At 37.5% G+C, this 24159-nt stretch overlaps 1 protein-coding gene across 1 annotated transcript in view; it reads left to right on the top strand.

Annotated features, from left to right (window-relative positions):
- The window catches only part of LOC136386841 (dmX-like protein 1), a 114940-nt gene that overhangs the window by 41184 nt on the left and 49597 nt on the right, over window positions 1-24159 (top strand). Inside the window, 8 exon segments of the mRNA XM_066357968.1 lie at window positions 5512-5619; window positions 9560-9729; window positions 10725-10760; window positions 10762-10823; window positions 12210-12375; window positions 13362-13623; window positions 15654-15845; window positions 19811-19887. Of these exon segments, the coding sequence (XP_066214065.1) occupies window positions 5512-5619; window positions 9560-9729; window positions 10725-10760; window positions 10762-10823; window positions 12210-12375; window positions 13362-13623; window positions 15654-15679 (830 nt within the window). The 3' untranslated portion in view covers window positions 15680-15845; window positions 19811-19887.

The raw sequence follows: 24159 nt of genomic DNA, 5'->3' as shown, positions 1-24159 counted from the left end.
TAATATAACTTGATATCCGGAAGTGTGATACCTCCTCTTTATTCTTCCTTTTCAAGATTGCTGAGTCTATTCGTGTTCTCTTTTGGTTCCATATAAATTTTTGTAAATGTGTTCTAAATCTTTGAAGTAAGTCATCGGTATTTTAATCGGTATTGCATTGAATTTATGAATTGCTTTAGGTAATATAGACATTTTAATGATGTTTATTCTTCCTAACCATGAGCACGGTATATGCCTCCACTTATTCGTATCTTCCCTGATTTCTTTTATCAATGTTTTATAATTTTCCGAGTACAAGTCTTTAATCTCCTTGGTTAGATTTATTCCTAGGTACTTTATTTTTTTGGTTGCAATGGTAAAGGGGATTGATTCCTTGATTTCTCTTTCTGACAGTTCATTATTAGTGTATAAAAATGCCTCTGATTTCTGAGTATTAATTTTATATCCTGCCACCTTGCCGAATTCATTTATCAGGTCTAGCAATTTTTTGACTGAGACTTTAGGTTTTTCTATATACAATATCATATCATCTGCAAATAATGATAGTTTTACTTCTTATTTTCCAATTCGGATGCCTTTTATTTCTTTTTCTTGTCTGATTGCTGTGGCTAGGACTTCCAGAACTATGTTGAATAAGAGTGGTGAAAGGGGGCACCCCTGCCTTGTTCCTGATCTTAAGGGGATTGCTTTTAATTTTTGCCCATTGAGTATGATGTTGGCTGTGGGTTTGTCATAGATGGCCTTTATCATGTTGAGGTATGTTCCCTGTATTCCCACTTTGCTGAGAGTTTTGATCATGAATGTGTGCTGGACTTTATCAAATGCTTTTTCTGCATCTATTGAAATTATCATGTGGTTTTTCTCCTTTCTTTTGTTTATGTGATGAATCACATTGATTGATTTGCGAATATTGTACCAGCCTTGCCTCCCCAGAATAAATCCCACTTGATCATGGTGTATGATTTTTTTCATATATTGCTGGATCTGGTTTGCCAATATTTTGTTGAGGATTTTTGCATCTAAGTTCATCAGGGATATTGGCCTATAATTTTCTTTTTTTGTGTCGTCTTTGCCTGGTTTTGGAATCAGAATTATGCTTGCCTCATAAAAGGAGTTTGGAAGTCTTCCTTCCTCTTGAATTTTTTGAAATAGCTTGAGAAGGATAGGAGTTAGTTCTTCTTTGAATATTTGGTAGAATTCACTTGTGAAGCTATCAGGCCCAAGACTTTTCTTTTTTGGGAATTTTTTGATAGCTGTTTGAATCTCATTTGTTGTAATTGGTCTGTTTAGGTCTTCTGATTCTTCCAGATTGATTTTTGGAAGATTATATGATTCAAGGAATTTGTCCATTTCATCTAGGTTGTCTAGTTCTTTGGCGTACAGTTCTTCATAGTATTTTCTTACAATATTTTGTATTTCTGTTGTGTCAGTTGTTATTTCTCCACTCTCGTTTCTAATTTTATTTATTTGAGTCCTCTTTCTTTTTTTTCTTGGTGAGTCTCGTTAAAGGTTCATCGATCTTGTTTACCTTTTCAAAGAACCAGCTCCTGGTTTCATTGATCCTCTGTATTGTTTCTTTAGCCTCTGTGTCATTTATTTCTGCTCTGATCTTTATTATTTCCTTCCTTCTACTAGCTCTGGGCTTTACTTGCTGTTCTTTTTCTAGTTCTTTTAGATGCAGGGTTAAGTTGTTCATTTGAGCTTTTTCTAGCTTCTTGAGGTATGCCTGTAATGCTATAAACTTCCCTCTCAGGACTGCTTTTGCTGTGTCCCATAAATTTTGAGTTGATGTATGCTCATTATCGTTTGTTTCTAGGAATTTTTTAATTTCTTCTTTGATCTCAATGTTAACCCATTCGTTATTTAATAACGTGCTATTTAGTTTCCAAGTGTTTGAATGTTTTTCAATTTTTCTATTGTGGTTGATTTCTAGTTTAATGCCATTGTGATCAGAGAAAGTGCTCGATATGATTTCAATCTTCTTAAATTTGTTGAGACCGCTTTTGTGCCCTAACATGTGTTCTATTCTAGAGAATGTACCATGAGCGCTTGAAAAGAATGTATATTCTACTGTTTTAGGGTGAAAGGTTCTGAAGATATCTATTAAATCAAGTTGATCTAATATGTCCTTTAAGTCTGCTGTTTCTTTGTTGATTTTCTTTCTTGAGGATCTATCTAATGATGTTAATGGGGTATTGAAATCCCCTACTATTATAGTATTGCTGTTGATCTCGCCCTTTAAGTCCATCAAAGTCTGCTTTATATATTTAGGTGCTCCTATATTAGGTGCGTAGATATTTATAATGGTTATATCTTCCTTTTGGATCACTCCCTTTATCATTATGTAGTGACCTTCTTTATCTCTAACTATGGTCTTTGTTTTAAAGTCCATTTTGTCTGATATAAGTATTGCTACCCCAGCTTTTTTTTCATTTCCATTTGCGTGAAATATTTTTTTCCATCCTTTTATCTTCAGTCTGTGTGCATCTTTTGATTTAAGGAATGTCTCTTGTAGACAGCATATGCATGGGTCCTGTTTTCTTATCCACACAGCTACCCTATGTCTCTTGATCAGATCATTTAATCCATTAACATTTAAGGTTATTACTGATATGTAATTGTTTATTGCCATTTTTTTTCTTTGAAACTGTATTCCTCTTTTGCTATATATTCTTTTTTTCCTTTGATCTGTCTACAACATGTCCCTTAGCATTTCTTGCAGCCTTGGTTTGGTTGCAGTGAATTCCTTGATTTTTTTTTTTGTCTGTAAAGCTTTTTATTTCTCCTTCAATTTTAAATGATAGCCTTGCTGGATAAAGTAGTCTTGGTTGTAGGTTCTTGTTCTGCATTACTTTGAATATTTCTTGCCATTCCCTGCTGGCCTCACTTGTTTCTGTTGAGAAGTCAGAAGTCATCCTTATGGGGGCTCCTTTGTAGGTGATAGTCTTTTTTTCTCTAGCAGCTTTTTAATATTTTCTCTTTATCATTTAGCTTTGGTATTTTAATTATGATGTGTCTTCGTGTTGTTTTCTTTGGGTTTCTCCTTAATGGAGTTCTCTGTGCTTCCTGAACATGTGTAATGTTTTCCTGCCTCAATTGTGGGAAGTTTTCCGCTATAATATGTTTGAACAAAGTCTCTATCCCTTGTTCTTTCTCTTCTTCTTCAGGAACCCCTATGGTGCGGATGTTATTTCTCTTCATGTTGTCACAGAGCTCTCTTAGAGTTTCCTCAGACTTTTTGAGTCTCTTTTCTTTTTTCTGCTCTGCTTCCGTGCCTTTATTTATTGTGTCCTCTAACTCACTGATTTGATTCTCTGCTTCATCCATGCTGCTTTTAATTCCTTCCATTGTATTCTTTATTTCAGATATTGTATTTGTCATTTCTGACTGATTCTTTTTTATTATTTCAATGTCCTTTTTTATATTTGTTATCTCTTTATTTAGGTTTTCGTAATGGCCATCTATGGTTGTTCTGATGTCTTTGAGCATCCTAACAATCGTTATTTTAAACTCTGCATCTGGTAGTTTGGTTATATCTGATTCACTTAGGTCCTTTTCTGGGGACTTCTCTTGGTTTATTTGTGTTGTATTTCTCTGCCTCCACATTTTCTCTTTACGGGAGTGGTTGTGATCACATGCTCGGGTGCACAAGGGTTGGTGGCCTTGACCTTTGCCCTGCCCCCATGTGTGACGTTATGCTCGGTCCTGAGGGCACTGGCGAGCACCTTTGCTCAGCTTCAGGTCTCCGCCTGTTTCCGGGCTTTCGCCCTGCCCTTGCAGGAGGAGCCCACTCGAAGAACGGCTGCTAGCCTTGGCTCTACCGCTGGGCAGGGCTGCGTGCCTAAGCTCAGCTCTGTAGCGGAACTCCGCCTCTACTGGGCTCTTGGCTCCACCCCCGCGGGAGGAGCTGGCTACCAAGTCAGACCGCAAGCCTGGGTTGCACGGGCAGGGCAAGGCTGTGCTCCTCTGCCCTTGCTCAGGGGCTGGTCTCCACCCTTTCCAGGGTTCCCGCCCTTTTCCCCCGGCAGGCTGGATTACAAGTTGCTGGCAGCTGAGCTTGACCGCTTTTGCACGCCCCCTTCTCCCCAGCTGGGCAAGATTGAGCTCACACCTGAGCCCAGTGGTGGCAGCTGGCTTCCGCCCCTGCCAGCAGAACCGCGCTTTTTTCTCCCGCTGCCGCCCGCCCTCCGGCGTGCCCTCAGCCGCGTGGGTGGGGGCGTTGCAGCTCAGACCCTAAGACTCACTACTGTAGACCCCAAAGCTCCCTCCTTCTATGTGACTCTGCTCTGAATGCCGCGGGGGAGCTTGTTTGGCTGCTCTCCTGCTTCCCTTTGCTGGTATTGCTGTTTCCGGGGGAAATATTCACTTCAGCTTTGGGGGGTGACTCATCCCAGGGGTTAGAGTGGCTATCTCCCAAAATTCTTCTCCCTGTGCCTCCTAGATTACACTCTCTTCCTGTTACTCTGCTCCTCTCCTCTCCCCCCCCCATCCCCAGGAGCCCCGGGTGGGTGGTTATGAGAGAGATGTTCTGCGCGGTCCCTTTAAGAAGGATCCTGGGTCTGAGAAATCAGACTCTTTCTCAAAAACAGTATCCTGACTTGTTTCCAGCTAAATACTGTCCTTACGCCTCTTCTGGGCTCTGGGGCTACAGGCTGGGGCTTTGTTCCTGGGGCTCAGGACCCTTCCCCCTCTGCTAAACTCACTTCCCGCCACGCGAGTCTCTCCCTGCTGCTGTTTGCTCCAGGGAGCTGGGCAGCCCTCTCCGCATTTCCCCTTTTCCGCTTTTCCTACCAGGCTCTGTGTGGCTTCTTCAGTGATACTTGGTTGAAGAGTCCTCTTAGTTTAGTCCAAAGTTGGTTTTTCCAGATGATGGTTCATAAAATTTGTTTGTAATCCACTCTGGTTCTGGGAGGTAGATGTTGGTACATCCGCCTACTCCAGCGCCATCTTGTCTCTGAATGCTCCCCTACTTTCTTTTAGCTTGTATTTACTTGAATGTCTCTGTAGATATAATTTTTGATGTATCTATATTATAGGCATATTATGTTTTTAATTGTTCAAGTAAAAATCAGGCCTTCCCACAGTGTAGCTATTTCTTTCAGTGTTAGCAGCAGATTATTGGGATGGGTATGTGACTTGAATCAATATGGAAACTTCTATAACATATACCACAAAGAAAGTTAAACTATTTTAAAATTTAGTCACATTAATTGAAGAAAGATTCAGACAGAGGAGGTCCAATTACAAAAATATCCCAGACCCTGAGTCGATTTATTCTCTATTATTTTTCAAAATATTTAACAACTACTTTTTGTAATGTATAAGTATAGAGAAAAAAGAAATATTAGAAATATTTAAACCAATAACTTTTTCAGTTTCAGAATGTTTTGTCTCTTTTTGTTGCTGTGTCATACATACACTGCTTCCTGGAATTAGCATTTACTTGTGTTTTGCTGATGAAATATTGTTCTACAAATAAAAATGACTAAGTACTTTCTTCTTTTTTTATAGGTGGAGAAACTCTTGATGAATGTGGATTAAAATTTCTTTTGGCTGTTCGACTTCATACTTTTCTTACAACTTCTCTCCCAGCTTATCGAGCTCAACTTCTTCACCAAGGTAATTTTGGTAGTAATATTTTAAAAGGATGTAAGGCTAGAAGAGAAGAAGAAAGGCTTGAGAATGTTTAAGTTTGCTTTAGCTCAGATATGATAATGATGACAAATTTAACACATTCTAAGTTTTCTTAATTTATTTTTAGAAATGTTTACTTGTACTTAAAAAGATAGTGGAATATTTTGGGTAGATGGAAGGAGTTAATGAATAAAGAAATATGTAGCAATTGGTCAGTTGTATATTCTATGTTATATTTCAAGGGCATCATACATTAAATCCCAATTAGTGTCACTTTATTCTCTTTAATTTTTTTTTTCCACAGAGACAGAGAGAGAGTCAGAGAGAGGGACAGATAGGGATAGACACACAGGAAGGGAGAAAGATGAGAAGCATCAATTCTTCGTCACAGCTCCTTAGTTGTTCATTGATTGCTTTCTCATATGTGCTTTGACCAAGGGGCTACAGCAGAGCAAGTGACCCTTTGCTCCAGCCAGCTACCTTGGGCTTCAAGCCAGTGACCTTTGGGCTCAAGCCAGCAACCATAGAGGTCATGTCTATGATCCAATGCTGAAACCAGCAACCCCTTGCCCAAGCTGGTGGGCCTGTGCTAAAGCCAGCAACCTTGGGGTTTCAAACCTGGGTCTTCTGCGTCCCAGTTCAATGCTCTATCCACTGCGCCACCCACTGCCTGGTCAGGCTATTCTCTTTAATTTTTTTTTTTTACATTTTCTTTTTTCTCTCTTTTGACATTTATCTAAATTCAAATCTTTCTTCAAAATTTGAATAACATTTTTGTTACAGAAGATGATACATATTCAATTTTTAATTTTTACAAAAAATGAGTACTCCCAAAACTACTGTTAACATTAATGTGTATTTTAGATATAGTTTAATAACATTTCACTTACTGTTAGATACTGTTAATCAGGACTTTTAAAGTAACAGAAATACTTAAGTTTCAGGTAACTTAAATAAAACAGTATATTTAATGGCTCAGTGCCCTGGAAGTACAAGAGCAGAGCTTGCTTCCAGCAGTATTGGTTCTACAGGTTTAAATGGTGTTATTAGGACTCTACTTGTTAGTCTTTCTTAACTGGTCTCTGTGTCCTGCTTTCTTTTTCTTTCTGTCTGTTTCTCTTTTTACTTCCTCCTTTTCCCTTTTCTTCCATTTAGGTTTATTTATGAAAATATTGAACATGGTTGAGAGATAATAGGAATTTTAAAATAATATAGCATAATAGTCCATTCACAACATATATTTTATTTAAAATTTTTATTTATTTCCATTGACTTGGGTATAGTAAAAATTTCAGGTTCTTTGGCACTGGATATTTAAAAATTTCAGTCCATTTACATCAAAACCATATCTTATAATTAATCTTTGACTTCACCCAGTAATACTAAACAAAATGTACTGTGAAGAGAAAATAGAAGCTGCACAATAAACATCCCATTTAGTGCCAGTAGGTTGAAAGAATTGTTGAAAGCCCTGGCCAGTTGTTCCAGTGGTAGAGTGTTGGCCCTGCATGTGGACATTCCAGGTTTGATTCCCAGTCAGGGCACACAGGAGAAGCGACCATCTGCTTCTCCACCCCTCCCCTGCCCCCTCTTTCTTCTCTCTCTTTATTCCCTTCCCACAGCCATGGTTCCATGTGAGCAAGTTGGCCCCAGGCACTGAGGATTATTTAGTGGTGGCCTCACCTCAGGTGCTAAAATAACTTGGTTGCTAAGCAATGAAGCAACAGTTCCAGATTGGCAGAGCATCACCCAATAGGGGGCTTGCCAGGTGGATCCTGGTCGAGGTGTCTCTCTGCCTTCCTGCTTCTCACTTAAAAAAAAAAAAAGAAAACAAATTTTAAAAAAAATGGAAAGAATAGTTGATACAAATGATGCTTTTTAAATAAAATAAGTACCTTACTAATACGGTGATGATAGGGGTAATAATACTTATTATGTGCCAGGTATTGTTCTAAATGCTTTAACAATATTATTTCTTTTTAATCCTCACAACAATATAATAAGGTAGGTTCTGTGATTATTCACACTTTATAAATGAGAAAATTGATGAAACAAGAGACTAAGAAACTTGTCCAAAGTTACACAGTTAGGGATGGAGCTGGAATTTAATATATACATTCTAATTCTAGAATCTTCAGAGTTTTTTTAAATATAAAATAAAGTTTGTTATCTGTCATATATAAGGGGCTCATAAAAATATGAAAGATCAGTATCCTTTTATGGGCAGATAAATGGCCAATATAAATGACAAAGAAAAAATTACAAAGAGTAAGAAATGCTAGGATAAATTCTGTGTTTTACTAATTAAGGAAACTGAATTAAAAATAATAATAAGGTGACAATTTACTATCAAAAGTAAAAGAAAAAAATCCAATGTAAGGTTAATAATGGGTAAAAAGGTACTTGAACATTGGTTATAGTACTGAAAACTCAGTAACCTTTCTAAAAAGCAAAATGGGAATATATCTGTTAATCCCACCTTAAGGATGAAAAGAAAGTTTTTTTTTAAAAAAAAAACCTTTTTTTTGGAGACAGGAGGGGAAAGAAATGACAAGTATCAACTCAGGCTTGTGTATCACTTTAGTTGTTCATTGCTTTTCATATGTGCCTTGACCTGGGGCTCTAGCTGAGCCAGTGACCCCTTGCTCAATCCAGCCACCTTGGGCTTCAAGCCAGTGACCTTTGGGCTAAGTCAACCACCATGGGATCATGTTGATGATCCCACGCTCAAGTTGGCAAGCCTGCACTCAAGTGGGATGAGCCCATACTCAAGCTGGCAACCTCAGGGTTTCAAACCTGGGACCTCAGTGTCCCAGGTTGATGCTCTATCCACTGAACTACCACTGGTCAGGCTAAAGCTACTTTTTATATTTGTACTACTTATTTTTAAAAATCTAGATATAAGTCAAATGTCCCAAATAGAGGGAATAAGTTATTGTGAAAACACTGATATTTTAATGTGGTAGAATGTTGAATTGCTAATAAAAATAAATTTATGAACAATGTATACTTATAGAAAAGAAAAAGCAAATTAAAATAGTATGAAAAGCCCTGGCCGGTTGGCTTAGTGGTAGAGCGTTGGCCTGGCGTGCAGGAGTTCTGGGTTCGATTCCTGGCCAGGTCACACAGGAGAAGCACCCATCTGCTTCTCCACCCCTCTTCCTCTCCTTCCTCTCTGTCTCTCTCTTCCCTTCCCATAGCCAAGGCTCCATTGGAGCAAAGTTGGCCTGGGCGCTGAGGATGGCTCTGTGGCCTCTGCCTCAGGCGTTAGAATGGCTCTGGTTGCAACAGAGCGATGCCCCAGATGGGCAGAGCATCACCCCCTGGTGGGTGTGCCGGGTGGATCCTGGTCGGGCGCATGCAGGAGTCTGACTGCCTCCCCATTTCCAACTTCAGAAAAAAATGAAATAAAAAATAAAATAAAATAAAAAAACCATTAAAATAGTATGAAAAAATTTTGATATGAATCATTATAGTCTTAAGTTCTCACCAAGCTATTAAATCTAGTTGGTGTGTTTTTTTTTTAATTCATAGAACTAAATCTTCAGTACAAATGTTGGCCAAAGGAAGATGAGAATCAGCTTTAAAGAAGAGTCATACCGTTATAGAATAATACCTTGTTTCATGTTTTCTAAGAAAAAGTCATGCGTAATAGCTAGAGAACAAAACTACCCAGCACAGTGGCATTTGCCATAGCATTTTTTTTATCTTTTTAAGAATATACATTTTAATTATAGAAAATATATGCTCATTGTAAAAAAATATTGAAGTGAAAGAATTTTTTAGAGAAGCAAGCAAAAAACCCATATTTCCTCCAGCCCTAAACAGTTAATTGTAACTTTCTGAGTCTCATAAAGTTTAGACATTTTTATTGCAAATATGGAGCAAACATTTCTGATAATCATTATTTTTTATATTTCTTCAGGCCTGTCTACTAGTCATTTTGCCTGGGCATTTCATTCAGTAGCAGAAGAAGAACTGCTGAACACGTTGCCAACAATGCAGAAAGACAATCCCACTTGGTCCGAACTGAGAGCCATGGGTGTGGGATGGTGGGTTCGGAATACCCGCGTCTTACACAAATGTGTAGAAAAGGTAAGTACGTATTTTTTTTTTTCATTTTTCTGAAGCTGGAAACAGGGAGAGACAGTCAGACAGACTCCCGCATGTGCCGGACCGGGATCCACCCGGCACGCCCACCATGGGGCGATGCTCTGCCCACCAGGGGGCGATGCTCTGCCCATCCTGGGCGTCGCCATGTTGCGACCAGAGCCACTCTAGCGCCTGAGGCAGAGGCCACAGAGCCATCCCCAGCGCCTGGGCCGTCTTTGCTCCAATGGAGCCTTGGCTGCGGGAGGGGAAGAGAGAGACAGAGAGGAAAGCGCGGCGGAGGGGTGGAGAAGCAAATGGGCGCTTCTCCTGTGTGCCCTGGCCGGGAATCGAACCCGGGTCCTCCGCACGCTAGGCCGACGCTCTACCGCTGAGCCAACCGGCCAGGGCCTACATATGTTATGTTAGTGTAAAAAATATGTATTTAGGATGTTTCTTTCAGTGACATTTCATATTTTCTCTCCTTTTATTATTTTAATTTGAAGCAGTAATATCATTTTAAAGTCTTTATATTTGAAAATATGTTAATATTTCAAACTTTATATTCTAATTCTTAAATTTCTAGTTGATGCATTTATTTAATATTATATGTCTGAAATTTACAAAATAATGTGTATACATGTTTAGAAAAAATAAAATGGTACAGAAGAGCTTGTAATGAAAAATAAAGTCCTATTCTCACCTCTCTGTCTCCTTGGAGGCCACCACTATAAATTATCCTACTCAAAAGAATTAGGGGATATCTCAAAATGAATATGAAGCAATAAAACATTCCCTAATTTTTGTGAGCAGTATATTTTTGTAATTGTTAAATATACATATTTGTAATATACAGGTGCATGCATTTATATACATATTTTTTAATATTATTGAAAATTTATACAGATAATGTGTGCCAGTTTTATATATGAGGAAAACTATATATTTGTTCACTTGAAAATGGTTTCTGTGAAATTTTGACCTATATTTTCTAATTATAGGTAGCCAAGGCATCCTTTTATAGAAAGGATGATCCTTTTAGATGCTGCCATTTTTTACCTTGCAATGAAAAAGAAGGCTGTGATTTGGGGATTATATAGGTAGGTGTGAAAACTGTACTTCAAAATGGAAAGTTTTTCATAAGGAGTAAATGTATGAAGTAAAGATTTGTTTTTCTGGTTAGTGTGATTCATGTAGATTCTTCGTTATTTTTGTATTTAAGGAGATATTTCATAGGGAAGAAGCCCAGGTGTTATCCAGAACAGAAGATTTTGATGAGGCTATTTTATCAATAGTTTGCTCTTAGGTTTTATCAGTCCAGAAAATATATATATATTTTTTTTTGCTTATTTTTAAGAATTTCTTGTGACACTCCTACAGAACAAAGAACTAAACCAGATATTTGCATCTGGAGCGTGAAAGATAAATTGGTGGAGTTTGGAACAGGCATCTACCCTGTGCCCTATAAAAGCTCCTGCGCCAAGCTGTCCTCCTAAACTGCCCTCTGCCCGTGGGCCCAGAGCCCATAATTGAACTTGAGTCATTTAGGATTTTTTGTTTCTCGTTTGTCCTCAGCAAGACTTGGTGAACATGATTACCATTTGTTTTGGGTTTTGTTCCAGATAAATCCATATGAACAGCAGCCTTTGGAGAAAAATCATGGTTCTAGCCAGTTTTACAAGAGACTAGATCTCTTAGGATTCTTTTCAATCAGTACAGATTCTTTAGAGTTTGATCATCAAAGTCTTATCCTTAGGTTCCAGTGGAGGTTAAGGTGATTAATGAGATGTAAATGGTGAAGTCACACAGAAGTTAATATAAATTATGCATTTCACATGGATTCAAAAATAATTTCTCATAGTGCTGCTAATGCAATTTTTACAGTTTTTTGAAAGATTTTTTTTTTAAATTAATGAGAGCAGGGAAGGCAGAGAGATAGAATCCCACATGCGTCCCAGCTGAATCCACCTGGCAAGGTCCCAATAGGGCTATACTCTGCCCATCTCTGTTGCTCTGCTGCCAAGCTATTTTTAGCACCTATGGTAGAGGCCATGGAGCTATCTTTGGGGGAGGGGGCAACTCACTCCAGCCAGTTGAGCCTTGGATATGGGAGAGGGGGGAGAGAGAGAGAGTAGGAGAGAGAGAGAAGGGAGGAGGAGGGTTGAAGAAGTAGATGGTCATTTCTCCTGTGTGCCCTGACCAGGATTTGAACCCAGGACATCCACATGCCAGGCTGATGCTCTTCTACTCACTGAGCCAACTTGCCAGGCCTTTGTAAGAATTTTTTAAATAATCTCAGATATACATGAGAAACTAAATGTATATCATAAATATTCTTTGCTCAGAAAAGAAGATATGTAGTAACTTTTGAACTGTCAAATGTTTCCTTCGAGTCTTACAAACTTTTAAGTGGCTGACTTCATAAAATCGTTTCTGATATAGAAACGTTATCTTTCAAAATTTTCATACTGTTTTCTTTCTTATAGATCCCAAAAAGATACCAAGATGACACAGTTTTTTGGACACAATTTTGAAGAGGAGAGGTGATGTAAAGCAGCTTTAAAGAATGCATTTTCTTTGTTAGGCAAACAGAGATTTGAACATTCTGCAGCATTTTTTCTTTTAGCTGGTTGCCTGAGAGATGCAGTTGAGGTAATGAACGAAACCTTTTTAAAAATAGCACTGTCATCCTCTTATTCAGGGCTTAAATTTTCATTTTTTAATTTTAACTTAAATCTGGTGGAAATAACACAAGACTAAAATAATTGATAAAATTTAATAATGACCTAAAATTTTGTCGTATAACTTGAATGATACTATTTACACAGAATTAAGATGAACCAGGTCTTGTTGGTTGCTAGAGATAGGTAATTTATTTGACTCTAGAGTATTTAAGAACAGATTTTAAAAAAGTTTGTCCTATCAATTTAAACATGTATTTGAATCTATATTTATTTTGCTCTGTCTCGGTTGATAAACGTTAGCAAATTTTAACAGATTATTTCTCAGTGAACCTTAAAAAATTATGAGCTTTTAAGATACAACATGTCTATCTTAAATTGCCCTTTTGCTCAGAGTTTTATACAAGCAAACAACTTTTAAATTTGGAAACACTAGTCTGCTAAGGTGGATGGGAAGAGTAAAACTTCCAAGAATAAAACAAATATGTCATTTGAATTGATGCTATTAATAATGATTCAGTATATCCTCATTAGGCCAATTCTTTTTGCAAACATATTTTGTACTGGCAGGTAGATTTATAAGTTATTAACATAATGCTATCAAGTAGACTTGCTAAAAGCAAGCAGTTTGTTTTGGGTTTTTTAAATCATCCTTGTTGACTATTTTCAAATAGTAATAAAACATTGTGTTCATATAATTATTAGTGAGTCCGTTGAATTTATCTTAAATAAAAGATACTCCTGCCTTGACCAGGTAGCTCAGTTAGAGCATCGCCCTGATATGTCAAAGTTGCGGGTTTGATCTTCCATCAGGGCACATACAAGAAGCAACCAATGAATGCACTGCTAAGTGGAACAACAAATCAATGTCTCTTTCTCTCAAATCAATAGATAAAAAAAATTTTTAAAAGGAAGATATTCCTGCTTATTTGTAAACATTTCTTTTTCTTTTTGAAGGTATGTCTTGAGAAACTGAACGACATTCAGTTGGCTCTTGTAATAGCAAGACTCTATGAGTCTGAATTTGATAAATCTGCAACATATAAGACTATTTTACGTAAAAAAATTTTGGGAATTGTTTCTCCTGTCAGTGAACTCGATACATTGAATATCAGTATGCATTATGATCCTTTTCTTCGGAGTATGGCATATTGGATTTTGGAAGATGATAGTAGTGCTTTGGAAACATTAATAAAGCAACCTATCAGAGAGGATGATGGTAAGCTGCGTTTTTAAGATGTTAATGAGTTTTATTAGTGTTTGCTGGGTACAGACACACTGTTGGGTAGTAAGGATAATACAAAGCAAGTGAAGGTATGGTCTAAAACTTTATGGTTTGGTTGGGGACACAGAGTAATGTATACTTTTGTTTTATTTTGTTTTGTTTTCCAGAAAAATAAGTTTTTTGAAAATTAAGGATTTTGGATTTTCTGTTTTTATGAAATCAATATATTCAACATAAATATATAAACATTTGAATATAAATGTTTTGAAGAAAATACTGGTATAAATTCAGTTTATTGTAGGTGGAAGCATATTAATCAGTTTTTATAATTTTTTGGTTTTGTGTGTGTGTGTGTGTGTGTGTGTGTGTGTGTGTGTTTGTTTGTGACAGACAGAGAGAGGGACAGATAGACTGGAAGGAAGAGAGATGAGAAGCATCAATTCTTTGTTGCGGCAACTTAGTTTCTTATTGATTGCTTTCTCATATGTGCCTTGACCAGGGGGCTACAGTAGACCGAGTGACCCCTTGCTCAAGCCAGTGACCTTGGGCTCAAGGTGGTGAGCCTTGCTCAAACCAGATGAGCCCGCGATCAAACTGGTGGCCTCGGGGTTTCGAACCTGGGTCCTTCACGTCCCAGTCCAACACTTTATCCACTGCACCACCGCCTGGTCAGGCAGTTTTACAATTTTTGTAGTAAAAAATGTATTTGTTAAAAAGAAAGTTGATATATGTGGTGTGATTAAAAATCAATTAATTAAATTCTTGACTTGAGCATGAGATACGTAAGGTAGAGAATTTTTTTAATGTTCTCTTTTGAGTCTACTTCTGTTTTTTGTTTTAGAAATTCATTCTGATAAAGCTTTTCTAGAGGTTAGTATAAAATGGAATTTTTTATATAACTTTATCTAAAATAATGAAATATGCTTTTCAAATATTTTTCCATAGGTAGAACCAAATTGCCTGATAGCTAGTATAGTAGGTATCACATCATTTGGAGTACTAATTGGAATAGGTTCTACTTTGTAGCTTTTGGTATAGCATCATTTAATTAGGAACTATCATATGTCTTTTTATATGAAAGCCATGTACTCAGTTGTTCTAGTCTCCTAGCCGTCTGAGTTGTATGTAGATTTCCAAACAAGCCTCTATCTAATGAAGGGGTAGAAATAAAAGGCCTTTTTAGTCACTTTTTTTTTATACCTACACATATTCATGTCAACATGTATTTTGATTTGGGATTAATATATGACCACATGCTTTAGAGCCAAATTAGCCTGTATTTTAGAAAAAAAACTAGAAAGATAATAGTGGCTTGTGCCTGGATGATAGGAGGGAGGCAGAGAGAAGTGGTTGGATTTGGAATATAGTGCTAAGGTTGCCTAGATGGAACAGGATTGGATATGAAGTGTGAGGGAGTAAGAATCAAGGATAATTCCTGGGCTTTTAGCTTGAGCAAATAGATAAATGATGTGGGGAAGGCTGGGAGCAGATTTGAGGGAGTGTTGCTTTAGATAAAGAAAACTTCTCTGATAAGGTCACCTTTGAGCAGAGACCTAGCTGAAATGAGTGAGTAGTCACCTGTAGGTATCTGGGTAAAGAGTGGTTTAGGCCATAGGCTCACTAAATAAAAAGGGCATGAGGCAAGAGTATGTAATACTCTGTATTCAAAGGTAAAGAAGTTGAGGAGTAGCAAAGCAGACTGGGCAGGAGTGTCCAGGAAAGTAAGAGAAAAAGGACTGTGTTTAAGTACAGTTTGGTGTTATGCTGAATTCATACTCCACATTCTTGTAGGAATGCCTTATGAAGGTGATTACCTTCTTTTGTTAAAAGGGTAATGTCCCATCGGTTTTTCAATATAATTGCTGGAATGTTGACCTCATCAAGTCCCTTCTAACTATAAAAAGTTTCCATTAGGCTTTTAATTATTAGTTGTTTTGAAGTTTTTCAAAGAAACCCTTGAATTACATAATTAATGGGTTATAACTATGAATGGCTGGTTAACCTTTTTTTCCTTTGTTTTTAAGGAAACATCAGAACCAATATTTTCTAATCCTCTGTCAGAGCAAACCTCAGTACCTCTCCTCTTTGCTTGTACAGCCAGTGGCAAAACAGTAGTTGCCAATCCATTATTGCACCTTAGTAATCTAACACACGATGTTCTACATGCCATAATAGACTTGGATTCACCACCTCATCCTGATATCCAAAGCAATAAAGTAAGTATGCTTGGTTTCAGTCTTTTAATTTACCTATATACTACAGTAAGACTAAAATATAAGTGTTAAGGTTTTTAAAAACAATTTTAAACATCAGACCATACAATAGTGATTGTTACATTACCAAGTTATATTGATTTTGTTTAAAGAAAACTTCTGGTTGTAGGCCAGGCTCATCTTACTTGTGTTACTTATATGCAATATGGTGTTTTTAATCCAGTGCTAATTATTAAGTCTTACTTAGCCATTTTATTAAGATAAGAGTAAGTGGTATATATGCAGTACATGAGTAATTTCTTTAGCAGTACGCTTAGCCAGAAGGCTGTATTTTAGAGATAGAAACTTAATATTTTGATGTAAAGTTTATAATATGTACATTATTTCTTTGTTAGTATTTAAAGTTACATATTTTCAAAATAATATGAGGTATCTTGTCTGTCATTCCTTTAGGCTAGGTAGTGACTCATGATTCTGACTACAGCAGAATCACCTTAAGTGCTTGTTAAATGTTTGGCTTGTTCATGTCACTCCAAACTTACTGAATTTGTCTGTGAGAGTGAGTCTCAAGAATATATATTTTTAAGAATTTCCTTAGCCCTGACCAGGTGGTGGCACAGTGGATAGAGTGTTAGACTGGTATGTGGAGGACCCAGGTTCGAGACCCCAAGGTCACCAGCTTGAGTGCGGGCTCATCTGGTTTGAGAAAAGCTCACCAGCTTGGACCCAGGGTCACTGGCTTGAGCAAGGAGTTACTCGGTCTGCTGTAGCCGCCCCCCCCCAATCAAGGCACATATGAGAAAGCAATCAATGAACTAGGTGGTACAACAAAAAACTGATGACTGATGCTTCTCATCTCTCTTTGTTCCTGTCTGTCTGTCTCTATCTATCCCTCTCTCTGACTCTCTCTCTTTCTATGTAAAAAAAAAAAAGAAAAAGAATTTCCTTTGGTGACTTATGCAAAACTAATCATATAGATAGTTACCATCCATTCATCTTCCCAGCCATCACCACTCCACTTTATCTACCATTAATATCACATTTCATATATCATTTTTACTCTCCAAACATAGTGAGATACTTTAATATATGACCAAGTTTGACTATTTTTGAATCTACATTTTTTCCCCTTATAGCAGGGGTCTCAAACTCAACTCAGCATGTGGGCTGCAGAGCAAGATCACAGCCCTTCGGCGGGCCGCACTAGGTCTACAAAAGGCAACTGTTATGCAACACTTTTCTCACTACAGTTGAAAACAAAAAAAAAAATCAGTACAACAAGCACAATCGTACATGCAGTTTACTCAGTGTCACAAAACGACCAGAAACTGTAGTTCGCATCACAACTGCTGTTAACTAAGCTAATATCTAGCTAGGATGCTAGAGAAATGAAAAATACAAGTAGGCCCCTAGACTTACTTAATTTTATCCAAAATATTTTGAATTTCGTGGATTAGTCTGCTGGCCGCACAAAATTGTTCCGCGGGCCGCATGCGGCCCGTGGGCCGCGAGTTTGAGACCCCTGCCTTACAGTCTGTCATCTGGTTCTCAAATTCCTCACAGGTGGAGATATCACACTAGTTTGATTTTCTGCTTTACCTAATGGTGGCCTCTCCTAGAGTTTTACCCTCTTGAATAACCTTAACCCTTGTAATTTCATTTTATCACTTCTTTTCCTATACTGCTCTGTGATATAACTAAATGTCCCCATTGCGTATTCTACAGTTAGGAATTAATTTCCTTCAAATTGTGTTCATTTTGGCCAAACTCTATTCTATATATAACTTTAATAGTAAGTATACCACTGGTATATCGGTTAGCTTTTGTTGCTTAAGAACCATTCTGAAACATTAGTAGCCTAAAATAGCCATCATTTGTTTTTGCCCGTGTTTCTGTGTGTTAGCTCATCAGTTCTGGTTTGGACCAGCTGGGCTGATCTCTGGATACTTTCATTTATCTTTGGGTAACTGGTAGGTTGACTGGATTCTGAATGACCTAGGATGACTTCACTTATATTTCAGATGGTCAGCAGACTCTTGCAGAGCTGACCAAAGAATCTGGGTCCTATGTGTCTCATCTTCCAACAGGGAAGCTAGCACATTAGTCTGGATTCTCTAGAGAAACAGAACCAATAAGGGGTGTGTGTGTATGTAAAAAGCGTTATTATAAGCTGTTGACTCACATGATATGGAGGCTGAGAGGTCCCTAGATCTGCAGTTGGCAAGCTGGAGACACAGCAGAGCTGACCACATAGTTTCAGTTTAACTCTGAAGTCCTGAGGACCAGTTGAAAGCCAGCAGCAGGCTTGAGACCCAAGAAGAGCCAGTGTTTCAGTTCTAGTTCAGTGGCAGGAAAGACTCATGTCCAAGCTCGATGCAGCCAGACAGAAGTTCCCTCAAGCTCAACCTTTTTGTTCTATTAAGGTCTTCAGTTGATTGGATGAAGCATACTCATATCTGCTTTGCTTAGTGATCCAATTCAAATGTTAATCTCCAAAATCACCCTAACAGATGCACCCAGAATAATGCTTGACCAAATGTCTGGGCACCTCGAGTCGGTCAAGTTGACACATAAAATTAACAACCACAACTAGATTATTTCACATTATGGTTGCAGGATTTTTTTTTTTTTTTTGTATTTTTCTGAAGCTGGAAATGGGGAGAGACAGTCAGACAGACTCCTGCATGTGCCCGACCGGGATCCACCCAGCACGCCCACCAGGGGCGACGCTCTGCCCACCAGGGGGCGATGCTCTGCCCCTCCGGGGCATCGCTCTGCCGCGACCAGAGCCACTGTAGTGCCTGGGGCAGAGGCCAAGGAGCCATCCCCAGCGCCCGGGCCATCTTTGCTCCAATGGAGCCTTGGCTACGAGAGGGGAAGAGAGATACAGAGAGGAAGGAGGGGGTGTGGAGAAGCAAATGGTCGCTTCTCCTATGTGCCCTGGTCGGGAATCGAACCCGGGTCCCCCGCACGCCAGGCCGACGCTCTACCGCTGAGCCAACCGTCCAGGGCCTGGTTGCAGGATTTTATTGATAAAAAGCAGCAAGAGTAGAAATTTCAAGACCTTTTAAGTACTAGGTTCAGAATTCATATATGACTTCTGTTGTATCCTCTTAGACAAAGCAAGTTACAAGGGCAGCCCAGATTCAATAAGTGGTGAAATGTGCTCCACCTTTTGATTGGACAATATTCTGATCACTTGTGCAATATTCCATATGTGGTCTCTGCTGTCTTCATTCTACAATACATGGCGATATTCTTGGTTTTAATTCATACTGCATGTCTTACTGATCATTGAAGTAGAAATAGCAATGAGATTTTACTCTGTTATTCACTGTTTTTATCAACATAAAAGACTGTCATGCTTCATAATTAGATGAAGAGCTTAGTCTTCTAGTTTCTTATCTAGGTTACACTTCTCTTTCCTTCTCAGATCTGCTTCTGTTATTTCTCATCATGCTGTATTTAAAACCTCTTCCCCAAGATAAATGTTTGCCTTTAAGTGCTATCTTCTTCTTTCTCTAAAATTTAACCCTCTTTAAATTGTTTTTTACTATAGTACCTAGAATATGTGGTAGCATATTTTTCAATGTCCTGTCCATCGGTGAACTGTCCTTTGTCAGTCTGTGCTTTTTTATATTTTGGTTGAGGAAGAAGCAGGTTGAACCTTAAAGGGTTTGCTTTTAATACATGGTTCATACACTACTGAATAGCTAACATCTGTTCCCATTTGTTCTTGAAATTGAAATTAGCTAGCAGATATGTGCTGTATAATTTCTGCCAAAGGCTTGGTATTTCTTCTTTGTCTCTAGTGAGACCTTAAAAGTTAGAAATGAGTGTTAAGGGAAAAAAAAGAAGTAGTTTATAAGGGCAAAATTATTTTTTCATCTTTTTTAAAATGCTGATTATATTAGGTCTTACAAAAAGTTACCTTACATAATTAATTTTGTTTTGGGTTTTTTTTCCAGGTATATGTAATGCATACTTTAGCAGCCTCACTTTCTGCTTGTATATATCAGTGCCTTTGTGGGAGTCATAACTACAGGTAAATATTTTTGTGAAATTTTTTTGTTTTGTTTTTGTGGGTTGAGTTTTTTTGTTTGGTTTTTGCAGAGACAGAGTGAGAGTCAGAGAGAGTGTAGACAGGGACAGACAGACAGGAAGGGAGAGAGATGAGAAGCATCAATTCTTCGTTGTGGCATTTTAGTTGTTCATTGATTGCTTTCTCATATATGCCTTGATGGGGCGGGGGAGGGGGGGCTACAGCAGATCGAGTGAGCCTTGCTCAAACCAGATGAGCCCTCACTCAAGCTGGCAAGCTCGGGGTTTTGAACCTGGGTCCTCCGTGTCCCAGTCTGATGCTCTATTCAATGTGCCACCACCTGGTCAGACCATATATCTTTGTGAAATTTAAGAATGCTTGCAGTAAACTGATGAGGTTACAGAGTATGAATGTTTTTTCTTTAGAAAAACTATATACAACAGAGCATTTTAATGCAAAAAACATGTAGCTGTTGTGTTGAGTACTGGTTCTTTTTCCACCTTTCAGATTTTAACTTAAGACTTTATGGCAAATGAATCTCAAGTAAAACCCTTGTCAATACAACTTACTTAGCAGCCTTTTGTTGATCAGTGCCTAATCCAGACATTGTGATATGCACGCAGTTTCTCCTTCCTTACAATCAATCTTGTTAGAAACAAATGTGAACTGATAAATGATACATCACATGATGTAGTACTTAAATAATAAGTATTATAAAATGATGGATAGTAAAAGGCTCAGGGAATGCAAAGGAGGGAGTGACTGACTTGGAATTGAGAAAAATTTTACAGAAGAGTTGATTATTTTTTTTTTGTATATAATTTTATTTTTTTAATGGGGTGACATCAATAAATCAGGATACATATATTCAAAGATAACAAGTCCAGGTTATCTTGTCGTTCAATTATGTTGCATACCCACCACCCAAAGTCAGATTGTCCTCTGTCACCTTCTATCTTGTTTTCTTTGTGCCCCTCCCCACCCCCTATCCCTCTCCCATTCCCCCCTCCCCCCCGTAACCACCACACTCTTATAAATGTCTCTTAGTTTCACTATTATGTCCCACCTACGTATGGAATAATACAGTTCCTGTTTTTTTCTGATTTACTTATTTCGCTTCGTATCATGTTATCAAGATCCCACCATTTTGCTGTAAATGTTCCGATGTCATCATTTCTTATGGCTGAGTAGTATTCCATAGTGTATATGTGCCACATCTTCTTTATCCAGTCATCTTTTGATGGGCTTTTTGGTTGTTTCCATGTCCTGGCCACTGTGAACAATGCTGCAATAAACATGGGGCTGCATGTGTCTTTACGTATCAATGTTTCTGAGTTTTTGGGATATATACCCAGTAGAGGGATTGCTGGGTCATAAGGTAGTTCTATTTTCAGTTTTTTGAGGAACCACCATATTTTCTTCCATAATGGTTGTACTACTTTACATTCCCACCAACAGTGTATGAGGGTTCCTTTTTCTCCACAGCCTCTCCAACATTTGCTGTTACCTGACTTGCTAATAACAGCTAATCGAACAGGTGTGAGGTGGTATCTCATTGCCGTTTTGATTTGCATTTCTCTAATAGCTAAAGAAGATGAGCATCTTTTCATATATCTGTTGGCCATTTGTATTTCTTCCTGGGAGAAGTGTCTATTCATATCCTCTTCCCATTTTTTTATTGGATTGTTTGTTTGTTTGTTGTTGAGTTTTATGAGTTCTTTGTATATTTTGGATATTAGGCCCTTATCTGAGCTGTCGTTTGAAAAAATCATTTCCCATTTAGTTGGCTTTCTGTTTATTTTGTTATCAGTTTCTCTTGCTGAGCAAAAACTTCTTAGTCTGATGTAGTCCCATTCATTAATTTTTGCCTTCACTTCTCTTGCCATTGGAGTCAAATTCATAAAATGCTCTTTAAAACCCAGGTCCCTGAGTTGAGTACCTATGTCTTCTTCTATGTACTTAATTGTTTCAGGTCTTATGTTTAGATCTTTGATCCATTTTGAGTTAATTTTTGTACAGGGGGAGAGACTGTAGTCCAGTTTCATTCTTTTGCATGTGGCTTTCCAGTTTTCCCAGCACCATTTATTGAAGAGGCTTTCTTTTCTCCATTGTGTGTTGTTGGCCCCTTTATCAAAAATTATTTGACTATATATATGTGGTTTTATTTCTGGACTTTCTATTCTGTTCCATTGGTCTGAGTGTCTATTTTTCTGCCAATACCATGCTGTTTTGATTGTCGTGGCCCTATAATAGAGTTTGAAGTCAGGTATTGAAATGCCCCCAGCTTCATTCTTTTTCTTTAGGATTGCTTTGGCTATTCGGGGTTTTTTATAGTTCCATATAAATCTGATGATTTTTTGCTCTATTTCTTTAAAAAATGTCATTGGAATTTTGATGGGAATTGCATTAAATTTGTATATTGCTTTGGGTAATATACCCATCTTGATTATATTTATTCTTCCTAGCCAAGAACAAGGTATATTCTTCCATCTCATTATATCTTTTTCAATTTCCCTTAACAATGGTTTATAGTTTTCATTATATAAGTCCTTTACATTCTTTGTTATGTTTATTCCTAAGTATTTTATTTTTTTTGTTGCAATCGTGAAGGGGTTATTCTTTTGAGTTCCTTCTCAGTTGTTTCATTGTTGGCATATAGAAAGGCTATTGACTTCTGTATCTTAATTTTGTATCCTGCGACCTTACTGTATTGGCTTATTGTTTCTAGTAGTCTTTTTGTGGATTCTTTGGGGTTTTCGATGTATAGTATCATATCATCTGCAAAAAGTGATACCTTTACTTCTTCTTTTCCGATATGGATGCCTTTTATTTCTTTGTCTTGTCTGATTCCTCTGGCTAGAACCACATTAAATAAGAGTGGAGAGAGAGGACAACCCTGTCTTGTTCCTGATTTAAGGGGGAAAGCCTTCAGTTTAGTGCCATTTAATATGATGTTAGCTGATGGTTTATCATATATGGCCTTTATCATGTTGAGATATTTTCCTTCTATACCCATTTTGTTGAGAGTCTTAAACATAAAATTGTGTTGTATTTTATCGAAAGCCTTTTCTGCGTCTATTGATAAGATCATGTGGTTTTTGTTCTTTGTTTTGTTGATATGGTGTATTACATTAACCGTTTTACGTATGTTGAACCATCCTTGAGATTCTGGGATGAATCCCACTTGATCATGATGTATTATTTTTTTAATATGTTGTTGTATTCGATTTGCTAGTATTTTGTTTAGTATTTTAGCATCTGTATTCATTAGAGATATTGGTCTGTAGTTTTCTTTCTTTTTGCCATCCTTGCCTGGTTTTGGTATGAGGGTTATGTTGGCTTCGTAAAATGTGTTTGGAAGTATTGCTTCTTCTTCAATTTTTTGGAAGACTTTGAGTAGAATAGGAACCAAGTCTTCTTTGAATGTTTGATAAAATTCGCTGGTATAGCCGTCAGGGCCTGGACTTTTATTTTTGGGGAGGTTTTTAATGGTTTTTTTTATTTCTTCTCTACTGATAGGTCTGTTTAGGCTTTCTGCTTCTTCTTGACTCAGTCTAGGAAGGTTGTATTTTTTAGGAATTTATCCATTTCTTCTAGGTTGTTGAATTTAGTAGCATAAAGTTTTTCATAGTATTCTACAATAATTCTTTGTATATCTACGGTGTCCGTGGTGATTTCTCCTCTTTCATTTTGGATTTTGTTTATATGAATTCTTTCTCTTTTTTCCTTGGTAAGTCTTGCCAAGGGTTTGTCAATTTTGTTGATCTTTTCAAAGAACCAGCTCCTTGTTCTATTAATTTTTTCTATAGTTTTTCTGTTCTCTAATTCATTTATTTCTGCTCTGATTTTTATTATCTCCTTTCTTCGGCTGGTTTTGGGTTGTCTTTGTTCTTCTTTTTCTAGTTCCTTAAGGTGTGAAGTTAAGTGGTTCACTTGGGCTCTCTCTTGTTTGTTCATATATGCCTGAAGTTATATGAACTTCCCTCTTATCACTGCTTTTGCTGCATCCCATAGATTCTGATATGTCGTATTGTCATTTTCATTAGTCTGTATATATCTTTTGATCTCTGCACTTATTTCTTCTTTGACCCATTCATTTTTTAAAAGTATGTTGTTTAGTTTCCACATTTTTTTGGGATTTTTTTCCTCTTTTTTGCAGTTGAATTCTAGTTTCAAGGCTTTATGATCAGAAAATATGCTTGGTACAACTTCAGTTTTTCTGAATTTGCTGATGTTGTTTTTGTGGCCCAACATATGGTCAATTCTTGAGAATGA

Source organism: Saccopteryx leptura, unplaced genomic scaffold (genome assembly GCF_036850995.1).
Source record: "Saccopteryx leptura isolate mSacLep1 unplaced genomic scaffold, mSacLep1_pri_phased_curated manual_scaffold_16, whole genome shotgun sequence".
Classification (NCBI taxonomy): Eukaryota; Metazoa; Chordata; class Mammalia; order Chiroptera; family Emballonuridae; genus Saccopteryx; species Saccopteryx leptura.
This window is presented reverse-complemented; position numbering and strand designations above follow the sequence as displayed.